The sequence below is a fragment of the Boleophthalmus pectinirostris genome, unplaced genomic scaffold (genome assembly GCF_026225935.1).
Source record: "Boleophthalmus pectinirostris isolate CB_2022bp ecotype Guang Dong unplaced genomic scaffold, ASM2622593v1 HiC_scaffold_15, whole genome shotgun sequence".
Classification (NCBI taxonomy): Eukaryota; Metazoa; Chordata; class Actinopteri; order Gobiiformes; family Gobiidae; genus Boleophthalmus; species Boleophthalmus pectinirostris.
In genome coordinates this window covers 17511851-17531273 of record NW_026571070.1, presented here as the reverse complement: position 1 = coordinate 17531273, position 19423 = coordinate 17511851, and the positions used below count along the sequence as shown (strand labels likewise).

The window sequence follows — 19423 nt, the reverse complement described above, 5'->3', positions numbered from 1 at the left end:
TTTTCCAGTGGTCTCAAAAACTCTATGCATGAACAATATGACAAACTGTTTTCGGAGAGACAGTGTATGGACAGGAAGAATCCACTTTTATACAAACAGCTTGATAGCATCTGCCCAGTGTACTAAGCCCACCCATCTAATGAGCAAGAGAAGTTAGAGACCAAAGCGCATAAAACATTTTACCAGTTTATAAATCATGAATAAAATTACCACAACATTACAGACATATAATTATCCACTAACAGACTCCAGACATATGAAGAGTTACTTTAGTAGTATAAGTACTTAGGATTGTGTGGGGCGTGATGTTCAACACGGACTGTCATTAGAGAAAGAAGATAGTGATGGAATGTGCAATAATTAGTGTAGGGACGTGCCTTTTCTTGGAACAAGGATGTTTCTTCTTTTGCCCATTTTGATAGCAACATTGGTCAGTTAGTTATAGAGTTAGAGAATCTATTATACCTTTGTGCAGACGGCGAGAGTCACTTTCTTTGCTGGATAAGGAGAGCATTCTGGGTAAGATGCTGCCGCAACTTGTACTCTGCACCAAAGGCTGATGAGACTGAAAAATATTTAGGTTTATCATATAACATTTCATAAAAGAAATAATAATGATCATGATTTACACTAGAAAATAACGGCCCATATCTACCTTAGTGGGAAAGCTTCTCCCCAGGGTTGCACATGTAAATTGGGGAGTAACAGCTGGTGTTGTTTTCTTTCTGGGTAAAGTGTCACTAAGGTGAGATCCACTGTCCTTATCAAACCTTTTCCTCTCCTCCAGCAAACGGAAATGCTGCACAAAAACACATTTTTTAAAATTTATTTTTAAATCATTGTTTTGTTGAGTTAAATGATGACCCATATAACAGGGGGCATTGCTGCCATCTGGTGGTTGTATAAAGAAAGACAACTAAACTAAGCTAACTGCTCACACACACATTACCTGCCTGTGGCGGTGATGGTGTTGTTTGGCAGGGAGGGGAGGAGGGGGAGAGTCGGGGAGGGGGGAGGGGTCCCGATAAGTCACCATGACTTCAGGCCAGTGCACAGAGTACACCGTTTTGGGGAGGGGGCGAGGAGGAGGGTCAGAAGTAGAATAGTAGGCAGGTGAAGAAGAAATACAAAGCTTTGAAAAGAAGAAAGAGATTAAAAGAGTTTAAGTTGAAAAAGAAGTAAAGGAGATACATTTAAAGAGCATAAATCAATGTGTGTGAGTTTGTGTGTATGAGAATATTTAAATAAATAAGTAAAAGTAAAATCAGAAATTTAAACAACTACACAGAAACTGATATTGAAGCTGAGATTTTTCACCATCTCCAAAATAAGTACTAAAAAGAGAGAATTAAATATAGATGATCCTATTTGTATAACCTTATTATATTAGACGTGGCCTCTCATATGCCTTGTTACATACAAGCTCCTCTGGTTTCTGTTTCAACAACTTTCTTATAATTATTGTATAAATAAATGTTGCTACCTACAACTACCTACAACTTCAAGCTGTGAATGCATTATAAAAAGAGTAAAATCCCTCAGTATCACAGATTTCATTTTTTAAAAATGTACATCCTATCTTTATTTTTATCTGAAAAACAATCATTTTGAATCGCTCTCCACACACCTGTTCCTCCATGGGTTTGCTTGGTTCCTCGTCACTGGAGGAGTTAGCCTTGGTATCAGGACAGTCAGTGGAGGGAGCGGGGGCTTTAGGGTCTCCCCCCAGTTGTGAGTAAAGCTCATTGAGTTCACTGACTGTGACATATCCCTGGAAAGTGCCGTGGGGACATGGGTTAGACAGAAAGGGTGAGGCATAGCAAGAAGCAAGTGGGTCTATTTAACACATTATTGCAACAGAAGTGCCTGGAAATGCTGTGATTTTAGTGTTAGCTTGCAACGCTGCAGGTTTAGTTAGCAACAACTCATTACACAATCAAGTAAAAACAAAAATTACACCATTTTGGTTAAATGATTCTTATTGTGAGGTTTGCAGTCATTTAGTAAAACAGTCATACACAAATTCTTGCAACAAAAAAGTTTTCATGACAGACAGACACAGCAAAGGGACAAAATTACCTTGGCATTTTTAATATAAAGAGAGGAAAGGAGAGTAGTGAGGCTGTACAGCTTGTCTGGATGTGGGAGGGGTGAGGTGGGGTTGGGGTCAAGGCAGTTTTCAGTAAATGACTGACACACATCAGTCAGAGAGACAGTGTCCTGACAGGGAAAGGAGACCCAAGCCCAACCATTAGATGCTATTCGTAGATCTGTCTCTTTAAGGAGGAATTGAGGAGGCTCACTCCGGTTTGACAGCTGTCCCTCAGGCTTACCTCTCTCAAAGTGAAGTTTCTGCCACCGGTCAGCTCAGCATACTTTCTTTCCAGTACAGCAAGATTTTCCTTTTCCTATAAACAGAAAAGGACATCCATTTTAATTCCAAGAAACTCTAACCCCAAAAAGTGATTTATTATTTTTTGGTCTGTGTGAAGATGTAATATTAGGCATTAGCTTACCAATATACTATATTGGTATGATGCAAAATGTATTTTTTGTGTTTTTATCATGTTATAACATTGTTCCCTCATCAAAAACATGCCTGAAGAGGTTTTAGATGTAATCCATGCATGTTTCAGTAATCAAGCAATCTCTTCCGGGCCCATTCAAACTTTACTTGTAACTAGCCTGATTCTGTCAAATGTTCAACCCGTAGGCTTCCATATAAATATACAAAAGCACAAAACAAAACTGTACACAACAACTTGACAAAACTGAAGCGATGTGCAGTAGCTTCATTAGCAGAACACACGAAGATTGCAATAGTGCTCTGAAGGGGGAGTGATTTTGCTCAAGGAGCAAAGGGAGGGAGGACTCAAGAGCCTCAAAAATTAAAATGAAACTTCTAAACGATGTAAATACGTTTTTTCAGAAAATATAGCATTTCAAAACAATAAAAGGAAACAAGATGATTTAAATATGTTATGTGGTAGCAGTAAATCCGTTAGTAAATTTTTTTAGTATAATAATGAAACTACTTTGAGTACATACCCTCTGGAGCATTGCCTCTAGGTTGGTGCGCTCTTTAAGGAAGCTTTCCTTCTCTCTCTGAGCCTGCTGTGTGATCTGTGCTGCTTGTTTCTTCAAAGTCAACAGTCGTTCCTTACGAAGACAATAAATCAGAATTACACATAAACTGTTGCCTATCTGTGATTTCTTTACATAAATAGTTTAACTAGTCTCAAACCTTTCGAGTGACAGTGCTCCGTTGGTAGTCTGCAATTTCCCGAAGCAGCTCCTGAGTTTGTAGCTCCTTTTCCTCATCCTGGCGGCTCTCTGTCTCCAGCTGCTGGAACTCCAGGTCCTCAAAACGCTTTGTCTCCGCTTCCAGCACCTCACAGTCCTAAAAGAAAGTTACATATTATGATACAACAACTGCATTATGGGAGATCTATGCAATCAATTCAATCAAAGTGACCCACACACACCAGACATTTTGCCAATACAGAAACATGTGATGCATTATAGTGCACATTAGGCTACCAAATTATCTTGTTAGTTTACACCTTTACGAAGTCCATTAAGGCAGAGGCACAAAAACAAACTAAACAAAGCTCAGCAGCATGGTGTTCTTTGTTTTGTCAAAAGCTCAAAGCCCACATATTTTCCACATGCAGTTTATCATTACTTCTGTTCTGAAACAAGCAGGTGGCTATGTGAACCCAGAGTCCATTTACATGCATTTATGCACTTCTTTCTCATATTTAAAATAGAGGACAAACTGAAACTGTTAGTAAACCAAATAATACATTTTAAACATTATCTAAATTAATGCAGAGTTCAGAGCTCAGGAAGGAGAAAGCAAGTTCAAAGCTCTCATGTTTATGTATATGAACCAATATGGTGTTACTGTGACCTGTGAGTGTGGATGTGTACTGACCCTGGCTAGCTGCTCCTGCAGGGGCTCCTTGGTGGCTTCAGGGCAGCTGTCCAGTTGGGAGCGCTGCTCACACACAATCTGAGCCAACCTCTCTACTCTGCCCCTTTCTGCCTGCAGCAACTCACAGGCCTGACACACACAGGCGTGCACACAAGCACACAAGCACACACCATGTACACAGCGTGTGTACATCCGGGACAGACACACACGAGAGACAGAGAGGATGGCAGGTTAGTGGGAGCGGGTGTCATCGTTAGTCACTACAATGATCAGATCATTAAATGGGAACATGTGATTGATAGTTTGATTGGTTGTGAGTAAGCATTAACGGTCTCACGCCTTTCTCAGATGAAAAAGACAGGGAGGCTGGTTGGAGATGAAAGAGCAACAGGGACAGATTTGGAGTTGCTAAGAAAGGGTTAACTAGCACAAACGTTAGGGATTCTCTTTGAAAATAATAGACAGCCAAAATCTGTACAAGCACTTCCTTCCCCTACATTACGTCACTTAATTCAGCACGGAGCAAAAGACACTATAGTTGGCATATTACTGCATAGCTCTACATATATGTAAAGCTGACACACAGATGTCAGCATCCCAGTATATCCAATATATGTAGTACAGTGTATTCAGTGCTACTGAATGCAAATAAAACCTATATTTGTATTCAGTAGCACTTTTGTTTAGTATGTTGTTCTGTTACAGACCCTTGGAGCACATCCACAGGTGTCCAACTGCAGTGTTTGTTAGATGTGATCAGTGTGTGACCACTACACCCACGGCAGTGTTAGCAGATATATATTTGGACTAGAGGCAGTATGAGAAGGATTAGCACCTACCCTCGAGTCACATGACCCACAAATGTAGGAGAGGCCTTCTCATACACACTTACCATATTTTATAAGGACATTTGTTGTTACGCTTGACACCAACAAAAAAAAAGTCCTTACAGTAATTATGGCATGCAAAATACCTTGTCTTTTTCTTGTTTTGATTTGTTCTCTAGTTCGGCCATCTTGTTGTGGAGTGACTCAAGAGCGTCTTTCTCCTGTTGCAGAGCAGCTACCTCAGACTCTTGTTCAGCCTCAACAAGAGCTCGCTCCACCTCCACCTTTCATAAACACACATCATATTTAAGGGTCTTTTACTAAAACATATTCCATTAAAGGCTGTCGTTAATGTGATGGTTTAGTCTTTACCTCTCTGGCAGACTCCTCAATTTGGTTGTCCAGCTCTTTTATCTTTTGCTCCAGCTCCTCCATGTTATTCAGGACTTGGATCCTTTCTTCTTCCACGCGCCGGACTTCTCCATCAGATGAAAGCTGATTCTGTCCTCTCCGGTGAAAAGTGTCCAGACCCTGATAACAAAGACAAATTTAAAGATATACCTCTATATTTTAATATATTTGATTAATCTGTCTCCAAAGATACCTGCAAATATGTTCACATAAAAATATAAAAGCCAGCTGCCCTTCTAAATAGTAACATGTTCCCCCACAACTATGGTTTACACACTCTTAAATGTATATTAGTGGCACTTTAACATGCTGTATTTCTTTTTACAGCAAAACACAGAACAGGTGTCATGTCCAAACTCATTCATCTTATAAGGATGCCATAAAAATTTTTTAAAAGTGTTTTTGTACCTCACTGGTCCTCTGTCCACGTGGTGATGGAGAGGGAGCAAAGCTACGCAGACTCACAGCCGGAGACTCTGCCCTATTGTCCCGAGTACCGCTGCTGTGCCGCTGACGTACCGGGACATCATCGTCATAGAAACCGTTCTCTGAGCCAGGTGAGGTCAGGTGACCATTTCCCATAATTCCATTAACAGCTGAAGAGTCGGAGAAGACTGAAGGTGCATCATCGTCATCATCGTTGAGTTGGAGTTTTTCGAGTTCCTGGTTGATCTTTTGCAGGTCGGCCACAGCAGAAGTGGGACTTGTTCCATTTTCTTCTCGGTCAGAGCGGCCCAGCTCTGTACACAGAGACAAAATAGTCTCCAAACGCTGTCTCTCCTAAAATAACCACAAAAACACAAACATGTACTGAATAAAAACTATGAAAGGTTGCATGAAATTTACAGAAAATAGTCAAAATATAAATTTTAATCCACAAATATTTGAAATTACCTGAGGCAGCATCCCTTCTATCCTCTGTTTATATAATATGTACAATATATTTAACTGTTCAAATCACTCAGAGCATGCAGCAAAGTGTCCTAACATACTGCTACTGTTTTGCCTACACCACTAAACTGCTGTGGCCAAAGAGGGGTGGAATACATCACTCCAGAAACAGGGAGGGCAAAATGCAAATGTGTCAGTGAAAAAAGAGAAAGGGACAGCCTGGAGGAAACAGATCTCCATACAGACTTATGTGCGAAAGAGAGGAGAAAGAGAGAGGAGAGAGAGAGAGAGAGGAGAGACGGGCAGCGAGCTAATAACAAGGTGGACAGCTGTCAACTGTGGTCACAAGTATGCACAGTACAACAAGAAAGCCTGACACCATTCACATGAACGTGCCTCTAGGAAACCCTGTGTGGGGCCCAGGACAGCCATTCTTAGCATATATAATTCACACAATGTAATCCAGAAATAAAAATACTTTGAAATAATGATATGGGATTGAACTTCAAAGCAGCAGTGTTCATTAATAGCATGTGATAAGGGGACATCGTTGGTTTATCACCTTGTTCTATTCTAATGGACACACGCCATTTGGAGCTTTTATAGTAATCCACTGTCAACTACACAGCCAACAGCAAGAGAAATATTTGGCGTACAGGTTTATTTGCACTTATTCTGTTCCACCACTAGAGGGCAGAGTCGTTTTAAATATGACCAGTAAGCTTTAGCTGGACAGTGGGTCTTCGATCTGCATGTGCAATTTTATGTCAGAAACTGTGAACATCCAATTAGTAAGATAAGATAATAGGCTAATTTAAAGATGCACTGTGTAACTTCATTGAAATGTTACGGCTTTGTCTGGAATTTTCTACAGTATAGCTTTTCATTTATCCATCTACTACATGAAGATGAAAAGATGATGCAGGTCAGATCTTTGGAGAAGGGACTCCACTCATTTAATAAACCATGTTCTTATAAGGTGAAAAATACACACACTTGTAACCTAGTAACAGTAGTTTAATGCCATACTGTGGAACGTTTCAGGAAAAAGGTCTTCATGCCAAAAAAGCAGGTGACACAACCTCCACCAGAATAGATACATTGAGCACTGGAACTACAAAACAAATGTGTTGAAGTGCTCATGTTACACTATTTTCTGATCTATGTTATAATGTTGTTTCCTCAACAAAAATGAATATGTAGATAAAATAAATAAAATAAAAATACTAAAACAATAGCTGTTAACTCCTGCTTCATGACAGCTGGAGCAAAGAATTTTGAGCATTGGAGATGTAGACAGAATAATAAAGGATTACTCAAACATGTGTGAATAAAACAAAACACAACTCTGGGTATGTTTTGATGAGGTAACACCATTATAATGTTGCTTAAAGTTAACAAGAGTCAGTATTGCGCAATATAGAACCTTTGAATTTAATAAATATGATTTCTGACCCGATTAAATTACGTTGAGTGGAAGTACATAGGCTATATCATGAAATTTAACACTACTCGTCTATCATTCAGATGGCTTGCTGCATAAACCGTATCAAGTGGCATGCATAAAATAAAGTTTGGTTTGTAAATTGTCCAGAAAATATTTCTCACAAGTCTTAGACCACATTTATTATACGGCCGTGTGAACCATAGAGATATGTCAAGTGAAGACTGGAGGGACTTAAGCCCACTTGTCATTATATGTGCTCCATGCTTGTGTTTATCCACCTGCTATGCTATGACTGCACTCTCTAATCTTCTTATTTCACAAGCCCACATCTGACTCCAGGGCTGTGCGGGTCCTCACTGGCCTGAACCAAACCGCAGGGACCTCCAGATGACTGACATAAACATACACCACACATACACCACACATACACAAACACTCAGCAAAAGAGTTAAGAATAGTTCTGTTAGTTTGGGCAATGGTCCAGAGGCATCTGTCTAGTGGTCAACCTCAGTATGCGCATATGTGTGCGTGTGTTGAGCTCCCTGGGAGAGTATGCATGGCAGGATAACAGCAGGCTAAAATCAAGACAGGGAATCCTCAGCTTAATATAACCTAATAACTTTTCTTACCCTGAATGTTCAACAATGTGGCATTAAACTTATCTAACTGATGAACGCTACGAGTAACGTCACACTTCCTTAGTCCACTTCTTTAACTTGGTCTAGACTAGTGTTTTCCAAAGACTGGGTCATGACCCTCAGGTGGGTCTGCAATATACAGTTCTGACACATGTTGAAATGTTAAGACATGTTCTGTATAATTTCTAATCTTTTTGTAATTATTTTATTATTTAATATTTTTTAATACTGGTGGTTCAATGAATGCTGAAAAGAAAAAGAAATGGGCTACATTTAATGTCCATATAGGCACCTTATGGATCCTTTTTATTACTGGTTCAATGACTGAAACAACTTGAGTCAACTTGAGTTACTCAGTCAACAATAAAATATCCTCATTAATGTTCAAAAATGGTCAACTCCACTGTTATTTTGTGATTTACAAGCAATGTCTACTGACTTGGGTCACAAAGGTGTGTGACTTTTAAAAAATGGGTCCCCAGAAAAAAAGTTTGGGACACACTGGTATTGACCATAGACTGTATACAGGCCTGATAAGGAAAATATTGTACACAGTTAATTTATGTTTTATGTATATTTTTTCCAACAACAAACCACCTGCAACTGAATAAAAGTAAAATAGATTAGCTAAATAGTATACTGTAGAACATTCCAAGTGAAGCAATAATATTTACATGGAGACAAGTAGGTTGTGGACATGTCATCAGAAAAGTTACATATACATACTCGCATTTTGGTTTTGAATGTTTACTTTGTATTGCAAAGGTGTTTTTATTTTGAGAAAAACTAAGGATTTTTTTTTTTTTTTACCATTTTTTCTATAATTTATTCACACTGGGAGAAACATTGTGCATAAACACAATTCTTACCTAAAAGAAATCGGAGATGTACAATATTAATATGAAGTAATAAAACTCACCAGTCTTTCCACCTCTTGTTCTCGAAGCCTCTCCTCTTTTTGGCGTTGGTGATAATCGGTCAGTTCCTCTTTACCACTCAATGAGCTGATGCTTCCTCTTCTTTCTCTGAATCCACCTGGAGGTACAATTCCTGCTTTTCCAAATGACTGCCTCCTCTCTCCAAACCCTATTCCCGACTCTATCCCAGCCTTCCCAAAAGATGCTCTCCGCTCACCTATCCCAAAACCAGGACTTGTATAGTCTGTTCCAACCCCGCGCCTGTCCCTCTCACCTAGACCAGAATCATTTCCATTACTGACGCCTCTTTCTTGATCTGAAGGACTAGAGTTTGTTGATCCTATGGAGCTTGTGGAAGTCAGGCTTAGCTTTTTGGCCACACGAGGAGAATTGGAGCCCCCAGCCCGGGAGGGGATAGTCACATCTGGGGGAGCATTCGTCGGTGAAGTGGGCGTGCTTGTGCTTGTCTTGGGAGCAGAGAGAGAAATGGAGACAACACCTTCACCCAAAATTGTGCTCTGATTTTGATTCCTGCTTGACGACAGTTGACTGGAGTTATGGTTCAAGTCTAGATTTGAATTGACGTTATTATTATAATGATCTCTGCTATGTTTATAACTTCCAGTTGTATCAGATCGCCGTGTTGGCAGGGTAGATAGTGTCAACATCCCATTGCTGTTATCTCGTGGTGAAGGGGAGGGACAAAGGCGTGGCAAAGATCGGCTGTGCCCTCCTGCCATCATACTGTTAAGGGAGCCAGCGGAGTACTTCCTGGTTCGAGTGGTAGTGGTTGGCTCTTGACTCCCAAAACTACGCCTTCCAAGTCGAGGGCTGGAGGGCATGCTCACTGCTCCTCCTGAAGACGGGGTACGAGAAGAAGATGGAGGGAGGGTGAGGAGGAGAGTGTCACCCCCAGCAACAGAATTTGAAGACCCGCCTCCATTCCAAGTTGACAGCAGTGAGGAATTTTGGTTGTAATGTCTGCGACCATCACTCACGCCAAGGAGGATGTTGTCTTGGTTACGGCTGGATGGTCTTGATGAAGATGGGTCAGATCGGCGCCCGGAGGAGAGAGAAGTAACGGTTTTAATTGAAATGGGTGGACGGTCAGAGCCATAGATCCGCCTGGCCTGCTCCTGATAGGCTGATGAGGATGAGGGAGGCGTGGTTATAGGTGTTGTGGGCGGAGACTGGGAAGCAAGAAAAAAAAAAAAAAAGTTATTCCAGTATAAAATGGGAAGAAATTGATCCATCTTGTGATAGGCAAAAATTGGCCTATACTCAGAACATACAACTGAAACAAAACGATAAATTAGAATTCGATCCAAAAAGTATTATTAATATTTCTTTAAAAAACACGAGTTGCAATAAATAAATAGCTGAATGTATTTTAGTTTGTATGTATCTATAATGAGCCACAGACTTTATACAGCTCAACTCTTATTATTTGCAACAAAAAAACCCAAAAAAACACACACACACTAATACAACCACTAGTACAAACAAAATGTATACACGATAAATATTGACCCCCAAAAATTGTTGTTCTATCTGTCAAATACTGATATCACAACAAAACAAAAAAAAACACAAAAAATTTACAAATTTTAACCTTTCCTGAAAGCATTTTGAATGGTCCTCATGGTCTAGAAACTGCTATTATTTAGTGTAAAAAATACCAGTTATATCAGTATTATGAATAATTTTTCTTAGTATCGACATTAAACACTGAAAATGCAAAAGGAAAAATAAACGATAATTGTGATTTTTGGTACTGTTACTTTATGTTTGTTGTGTCAGTTACCTGTGTGACGCTGAAATAGGAGGGGTTAGCACTTCCATTTGCTCTGAGACTATTTTCAAGGGCGATCTTCTTGCGTTGAAGTGTGTCCATCAGATCACGGAGTTCAGATGCCGAGCGCATGCCCCGGGCGCTGTTGGTCCCTCCCACCACGCCATGGCTGTAGTCACTGCTGAACTTCAGGTAGTCTGTAGGTGAGAAGAAGGGAAATAATTAACACATTAATAGGTTGAGTTCATGTGACATAATGACTTAAATAGATCCTGTTTTGAAATTGAGGTTAAAGCAAGGCCGGGCCTGGTTAGTACTTGGATGGGAGACCGCTGGGAAAATGAAGGTGCCACAGGGGGGTGTCAGTCTCAAAAAAACTGTAGTTGTGTCCTTAGGCAAGACACTTCACCCACATTGCCTAGTATGAATGTGCTGTGTGCGTGAGTGATGGTCGTGGTCGGAGGGGCCGACGGCGCAGATTGGCAGCCTCGCTTCTGTCAGTCTGCCCCAGGACAGCTGTGGCTACAATAGTAGCTTACTACTTCCAGGTACAGAGTGAATGAATCAAGATCTGTAAAGCATCTTTGTTACATATATCTGTGAAAAGCACTATATAAATAAAAAACATACTAACTTACTTACTTAAAGGTCTTATATTATGCAAAATTGAGTGAGTTTTAGCCAAAGCTTGAATGTTGTTACCTCCTCAAAACATACCTGGAGTTGTGTTTTGTTTTATTCACAAATGATTGAGTAATGCTTTATTATTAGCTAATCTACATCTCCAAAGCACAAAATGCTCTGTTCTACCTTGCGAGGTCATGCTGTGGTTGTTTTCAGGTTAACAGCTGCTTTTTTACATTTGTTTAATAAAGATTCCAGAGCTGAAACCCTCCAAATGATTCTGGTGAAGATGTATGGAGTTTAAAACACAGTAGGGCTCTTCCTGTATTATATGACATTACAAGGTGGAACAGAGTTTTCTGTTTTTTCTCCAGGCATGTTTTTGATGAGGAAACAACATTAAAACATAGATCAGAGAATAGCATAATATGGGCCATTTAAAGACAGGTCATCATTCTATAGTAGAATTCGCCTTTTTACTGTGTTATCTGTAATCACTGAACCTATCCACTTGAAGCAAAAAGTATTTTAAAAGGTCTCAGGAAGTATTATTCACCAATGCTTGTTGTAAAAGATTGAACTTTAAGCCATCCGATTAAAACGATTATGGTCCCAATCCCAATCCAAAAATTCTAAAGCCCAATGTTTGTGGATTTTCAGTTAGGAGATTTCCTTCAATAATAGTTAATTGCTACATAGAGTAATCTTCAGTAATACCCTCCATTTGAGATTATAATTTTAGAAAGTAAAACCAATGAAGGTTACATTGTCATAAACCAGTTGAGTATATATTAATTCAAAGAGGCATAATAACGCATTCAGTCAGCAGTAAAGCTCTTAATAAAACAATGTACTTTTCTACTTATGAATGCTACTTATGAAATCTCTTGTTCATATCTGCCTATGTAATGCAACAGAAATAGGTTGACTCTAATCTGGTTTGAGTTTCTTAAGTTTAGATTTTTAAAAATAACCACAGCATAACTACAGAATATTCCTGAAATCCCAGAGAAGGCACCCGCCCTTTCCTCTTTCCTTTTAAGTGCCTTCAAAACCACCAAGTCCACGTCCATTTCGGTCCATTCAACTTATTTTTAAGAAAGCTACTATCAGCCAACATATATTTCTACCTCGCTCTACTTTGGGGCAAAATGATCAAAACAAAAGGTGATGGAATAGAAAGACAAGGTAATAGCAATAGAGGGGAAACCTGGGCAGCTTTCTTTAATCATTTGTGGATTTATGTGGAAAAGACGTTATTACATTGTACAAGCAGAGACCACCCAGTGTTTTATGGCTTCACACACCCACACAGCAAAGCCTTACCCTTAAAACATAACAACAGGAGTAGCACAAAGATGTATAGTCCCATATGTATCCAAAGGTGTGCCAAGGAATTTAACAGAACATACAGAAATCTTGTGAAATTAGGAGTAATGCGACCATAAGTGAACGCCATTTGTTATCATCTATGTGACAGTCCAAACATGGTGGAAATGAATGGAGCAGAAAGTCAAAGGCATCATAAGATCTAGCACTGCAGAGACATACGCACAGCTTATGTCCATACATGGGCAGACCGATGCTCATGGTCCAGCTCTCTTCTATTGTAACTCCTGGACGGGTTTGTTTTGTATGGCTGTTCTCCCATTAGGTGTGTACTTTATAGTCAGCGGGGTAAGACTTTGGCATTGGCAGTTTAGTTTAACATTTCTGGACCAAATGTGTGAGAGAGGCAGGAAGGAGGTCTCAGGAGGGCAGTGCATTTCTGTGGTATGGCAAGAAACTGCTTATGCTGTAGCTTTGGTAATTTTGGTTTAATTGTGATTTTGTTTTGCTTTTTGTTATTAATAGGTTGTGAATATTAGTAACTATGATCCAAATGTGAGTCTTGGTTTAGCCATGTATTTGTTTTGACCTAGTTTAACCTGGACTAGTGATTTAAAAGTGCACTAGGCCTATCTGAGATTCAGCAGAGGGGCAGAAACCTTCTCCATGGAGATGTTCCTGTTTTGCCTGGAATGTTCCAAAGTATGCCTTATGCTGCATTCATGTGGTCCTTGGGAACTCGGGATTCTGAGAGGAGATGTCAGGGTTCTGACTTGTTTGCGTTCATGAGGTTGTTTTTTTCACTTTGAATCATTTTAGTCTTTTCATCTTCATTTATTCACATGCTTTTATCTCGGAAAGTCGGGATATTGACGTCACCATCACTAAAATCACAGAGCCGCTCATTAACAGTGTTTAAAATCTACTAGCTTTCTAAACTAACTAAGCGGTGATTTCCGTTCATCTCCACAAAGCAGTGACGTCAAGTGCAGAACACGGGCAGACGTATTTGGCCCAAGTTCCCAAGTTGTTTTTCCAACTTGAGCTCCAGTCATGTGCATTTTTCAACTCGGAAAAACATTTTCCTAAGTTCCCGAAGACCACATGAACGCAGCATTAAAACCCATATATCTCCATTGAGACGGGTAAATGAAGCCAAGGTCAAGTATTTATTTAATTTTTTTGGAATTAAATGCCTGAACTGAACAAATCTGAACAAATGCAAGATTGTGGCGCTTATGCCATACAACATTCCAGGCAAAGTAATAATATACCAATGTGACTTTCATAGATCACCTTTAAATGCAATAAGTTTTCTTTCTGTTACACCATCTGTGGTGGAGGGCGGGTCAAACTCTTATGGTAGAATCTGTCTTCAAACTGTCATATTGCAGATGTTTTGACTTGGTTTATGGAGTACCTCTGTAATTACATGAAAACTGGCACAAAAGGTCAAGGTCTTCTCTGTTTGCAAAAAATGTGCAACTTCTGTTTGGATATTACTTTCCAAAAATGTCATCTGCCTGACATGATAATTACTATATTGACTTGTTCAATATGTTATATTTATCGTGGGTACATCTAGCTTTGTAGTGGTGAGGAAGGTTTTGTTTTTTTTCTGTGCTACACTAAAATATGAGTTGTAAATTGTGTTGTAACTGAATAGGTCACGTTCACGTACAGAAAAATAGAATTTGAAATACATGATTCTGATTCGTTTTTTTTCTAATTCATTTTAGTTAATTCTAATCCTGTATATTATGCATGGAGTTTTGCTTACTCATACAGACATTACCATAAGAACATGATAGTGTTAAAAGACTGTGTTTAATTTTTGTAGTTTAAAGTCAAAAGGCCAGAGATCCCACTGATTATGGGACAGAATGATAAATCACCATGGAGACAGAAATCCAGCTGTATCTCCATGACGAAGAACCCAAACATTCCACTGTGCTCCCACGTTAAGCTCCCACATGTGTGCAGCAGTAAAGGTGTATCGGAAAGACATATGAGAGAGATAAAAAAAAATATTTCCACTCTCCCAATGTCCAATTCCCAGGTCAAGGTTATTTTTTATGTACTATTATCAGATTTCTATAAAGCTAGATGGATTATGTGTCTTTGAGGTAGCACATATGTATGCTATAAGCGCAATGATCAATATTGGATGTCCAAAATATAGGCTTACAGCTGCAAGACTTTATCACAAAAGAAAATATAAAAGTGTATGAAAATGTTATCTAAAAAGAAGGTATAAGTTGTGCCATAAGTTATACATTTTCAACCATTTCATTAAAACATTACTAAACCTATATTATGATATTTTCTGATCTAAGTTATAATGTCGTTTCCTCATCAAAAACATATATGGAATTCTGTTTTGTGAATGAGTGTGAATAAAAGAAAACGTAACTCCAGATATGTTTTTCAGGAGGTAACAGAGAATCACAAGAATCCCTTTTGTGTAATACAGAACCTTTAAGTGTTACTCAAGGCAAGAAAAACAAGCTCAACAACAGGCCCTAATAAAATTAAATGGACAATTATTCTTCTTGAGCAAAACAAGTTACAACACCAATGGAGCAAACTAATTGGACTCACAATGAAAACACAATGTATAGACTTTTGTGTTTGGATGGGCAGTGGACCAGAAACGAGGAATGCACAAATAAAGCATGGTGTGAGAAGCCAAGAAAAGAAACCTGAGTTAAGACACACTGAGGTCGGACAAAGGTTTGTGTACCTGTGTTATAAGCCAAAGCTGACACGGGGCTCTTTTGTGGAAGCATGCTTTTCATTCGTGTTGCCTCTTCAGGATGATTGAACCGGAAGAAATAGGATTTGCCCAGACACAGCGAGTAACCTGCAAAAAAGAAACACACAAACTTAACTTCCTCTTCATCATTGAGATTTATAAGCCATGTATTCTTTATATATTTGGCCTTTGAATGGGACCAGAACTCAAGATACAAAACCTTTATATTACTGTGTTTTGTATTGTAGGGATAGGCGACAGCAGGTCCAGTATTGAAAGTTTAGAAGACATTTGGTACAATTTTCTTCTTCTGTTCCAGTCTAGGTGTGCCTATGTGTCAGTCCTAGTTTGTCTTCAGTGCATTTCGATGATTAGGCCTGTCATGATAAATACATCAACTTCATAACTTTTGGGAGTCAGTTTTTATTTAGGGGACTTTCTCTTTGTACTGATTGGAAATTTTTGGTTATTATTCTGTATTATGATACGATTTGAACTGCAGAAGGTTGAAATCTGAACTTTTATGACTCATTATAGATACAAACTTAGTACTTAAGTGTTGCATTCTGTCATTTATTTATGGCAGCTCATATTTTTTACAATATTGTACATTTTGAATACTTTTTGGGGGATAATTTCGCTTTATGTTTTGATTACAATATTATTGCTTATTGTCTATATCTACTTTGGCATTTGTACTGTCATGACAGCTAATATTTTATTTGATGTAGGCCGATCATTATCTGCTCAAAAAAGTCCATATCGAACCCTCCCTATCGCATTGTCTACTGTGATTTATGTCTCATCCCACATCTATTCTTTCTAAGTCGAGAGTTATTTCAGGAAGCACATTTGGCATTAAACCGATACAAAATACAAACAGCTGCACACAAAAAGTCATGGCAATGTGATTGTCAAATATTATGAATGACACTGTTTAATAATATGGATGGGATACAATTTCCAACAGATGAGACATGAGATGCAGTCTATGTGAAAAAGACAAGGTAAGATTTTGACTAAAGACAAAATAAACTAATTGTACAGGTCAGTTCACAATTTTGGCCTTATCATTTTTTATTTATTTGATTTTATATTCTTATCACCATTGCTTTTTGGAACTACAGCTTCTCAAAGTACGTAACTCAGCAAAGCGAACCCTTTACTGCAAATGGAAATGTAAACACATGGATCTCAAGATAATTTTTTCTCATTCGTGCACAGTCTATTCTCAACCCAAACTACTGAAAGTGTTGACAGTGAGTAGAGCTTTTACAATACAGTTTAAGTGTAATAGAGAAACAGTTAGTCCAGTTTTGAATGTAAGCCCGTAAAGCCACACACATAAACGCCTGCTTGTGGTGATTTTGTCAAAGCCATGCCGGGACCACAGTGTTTACTCTGGCCATCATTTAAGGAGAGAGAGCCAGGTATTAAACAAGATGTCAGGGTCACAACCTCTGCAATACACACAGCCAACCACAGCTGTCCAAATACTTCTGTAGAGACCGAGAGAGAGACACACGCACACAGGAGGGCCGACATAATGCAGAGAGGAGCAAAAATAAATACGGATACAATGATGCATATTCTAAGGAGGAGCAGAGTCTCTGTCACTGTTATGCACGTGTTTCTTCTCCCATTCAGATAAGCATGACAATACTCCCCAGTTCACATACAAGTGTGAAAAGTCTGTAATAGTCCTGTTAAAGTTATACCAAATTCCTTAGACCTAAGTCACACATAAAAACAGTTTTAGTGGAAGAGAGTAGGTCATAAATTAGAATCAGATCAATAGTCCAATGAGGTTCATTTGGTCTTCTGATAATTTATGCTATTAGGTTCTTTTTTCAGACCAAGAGTTTGTTTTCATACCTGACCGTTTCGACAGCTCACTAGCGCTCTTCCTCAGAGTGGTCACATGATGCACCTGTATAAATCAACTGACCGGACATGTCACAGCAAACATCAGGTGACCACTCGGACGAAGAGCGCTAGTGAGCAATCGAAACTGTCAGGTATGAAAACAAACTCTTGGTCTAAAAAAAGAACCTAATAACATAGAATCAGATCAACATTAAAGGGCTAATTTAAAAAAATACCGCTTCCTGACATCACAAGTTGGAACGGAGCATTTTGAGCTTTGTAGATGTAGGACCTTTCAACTGACCAGCTCATATTCTCAAAACACAAAGGTAGGGTGAGGTAATTATTTAGGCAATAGAATGTCTTATGTTGATGATGACAAGATATATTTTATTTTTATGTATAAACCTCTAAACTCGCCTCTCCACAGATTTGACCTGTAACTTGGTCTGGATTGGTCTCCATGAAGACAGAAAGATTTAATACCAACTATGAAATATTCCAGACAAAGCAATAACATCTTCATGGAGAAAAGCATTTGACGTTGTGTTTAAAATGTACACTGAACATGAACTGAACTGCAAATCTAACCAAAGTCCTTGAACTGTTATTTTCCCCAAAATCCTGCAGCTCTGGAGAAAACAGATGCCAAAAATGGAGTGAATGAAAAAAAAAAGTTCAAATTATTCATCGTTCTCTCTTATTTTCTCTCTCAAACCAAATCGTCCGTTTAACACGAACAAACCCAAATGCAAAGCTATAGTTCACCTTAAAGAGGTCATACCTGTCTAGACATCACTGGAGATTACCATGTGTGCAGTCCAAGCAGATTTTTACCTTCAAAGCAGTAATTTCTAAACACACAAAAGAGACCTGGGGTGAGGTAGAGCCAACCAACACCACACACACACACACACAGACACACACACTCGAACACACTGACACACACATTCAAACGATGTATGAATGTTTAGTCTACACAGCTGGAGTGTGAAGCCTTCAAATATATACTTTTGTAAACACTATCTTGTCCAACTGCGATGAAAAAGTGGCACCATGACACAGAAAGATCAAAAGGAAGTTGAAGAAAAGAGGAGCGTGTCTGGACCTGTGACAAAACAAGCCTGATAATGATATGTTGTCATTAATAGTCATTAGTAATACTGTATTTGTGATTTTAACAGGCATGTCCCAACAATGTCTCTGAGTCACAGTAAGGCTGGATATTTTAACAGTAAACACACGCGCACACAGGCACACCGGGCACATTGCCAGATCTTGTAAAAATCTCATTTCCGAGTCTCTCCAGCCCTGCCATGTGCCACCTTTAAAGCGCAGTTAAATTGTGTTGTGCCCTGATTTAGTGATTTACTAGCCAGACTGCTGAGATGCCTGTTTTAATGTCCCTAACTCCTTTGCTAACAAATAACAACCCGCTAATCCTTTCTCCTCCTACCTCAGCATAAAAGGAAAGGGCCATAAAAGTGTTTGTGAATTAAATTAGCACTAGTGTTTGATGCGCAAACATTATTTTCAACGTGTTTAATTTAATTTAAGTCTAACATATCTATAATATCTAACATCAGTGCCACAAAGCAAAGTATCCATGTAGGGCTGCACAATTCTGGAAAAAATATCTAATTGTGATTTTTCTATTGCGATTCAGATTATATTTGCAGAATATGTTCAAAAAGTACAATTCTTTTCATAGTGCACATTATACGCAACTCCAATAGCATTAACATTTGAGGAAAGACTGAAATATGAACTTGTAGTACAAGTTTTTTCAATAAAAAGGCAGGATATTTAGTTTCGTAGTATTTAGTTCTCTGCTGTGGATATTGTATTATATTAAAAATGCTGTCAAATTGCAGTTTCAGTTAGATTGCGATATACAGTGCAGCCTTAACCCAAACGCATAAATGCCACTTAAAAAGAAATATATTTTGAACTATATATATAAAACTACAACTATTATATAGCCTTTAT

General features: G+C 38.8%; 1 protein-coding gene across 4 annotated transcripts in view; it reads right to left on the bottom strand.

Annotated features, from left to right (window-relative positions):
• The window catches only part of phldb2b (pleckstrin homology-like domain, family B, member 2b), a 43022-nt gene that overhangs the window by 8595 nt on the left and 15004 nt on the right, over positions 1-19423 (bottom strand). For 2 of the 4 annotated variants that reach the window (XM_020925609.2, XM_055151110.1), the window contains 13 exons: positions 15557-15676; positions 10873-11057; positions 9071-10258; positions 5584-5955; positions 5137-5295; positions 4911-5048; positions 3938-4066; positions 3245-3400; positions 3049-3159; positions 2334-2408; positions 1628-1771; positions 656-799; positions 466-565 (listed from right to left, as the gene is read on the bottom strand). In XM_020925609.2, the coding sequence (XP_020781268.1) occupies positions 466-565; positions 656-799; positions 1628-1771; positions 2334-2408; positions 3049-3159; positions 3245-3400; positions 3938-4066; positions 4911-5048; positions 5137-5295; positions 5584-5955; positions 9071-10258; positions 10873-11057; positions 15557-15676 (3021 nt within the window). The remainder of the gene's footprint in view (positions 1-465; positions 566-655; positions 800-1627; positions 1772-2333; positions 2409-3048; positions 3160-3244; positions 3401-3937; positions 4067-4910; positions 5049-5136; positions 5296-5583; positions 5956-9070; positions 10259-10872; positions 11058-15556; positions 15677-19423) is intronic. The other 2 variants (XM_055151109.1, XM_055151108.1) reach the window with 2 other exon arrangements.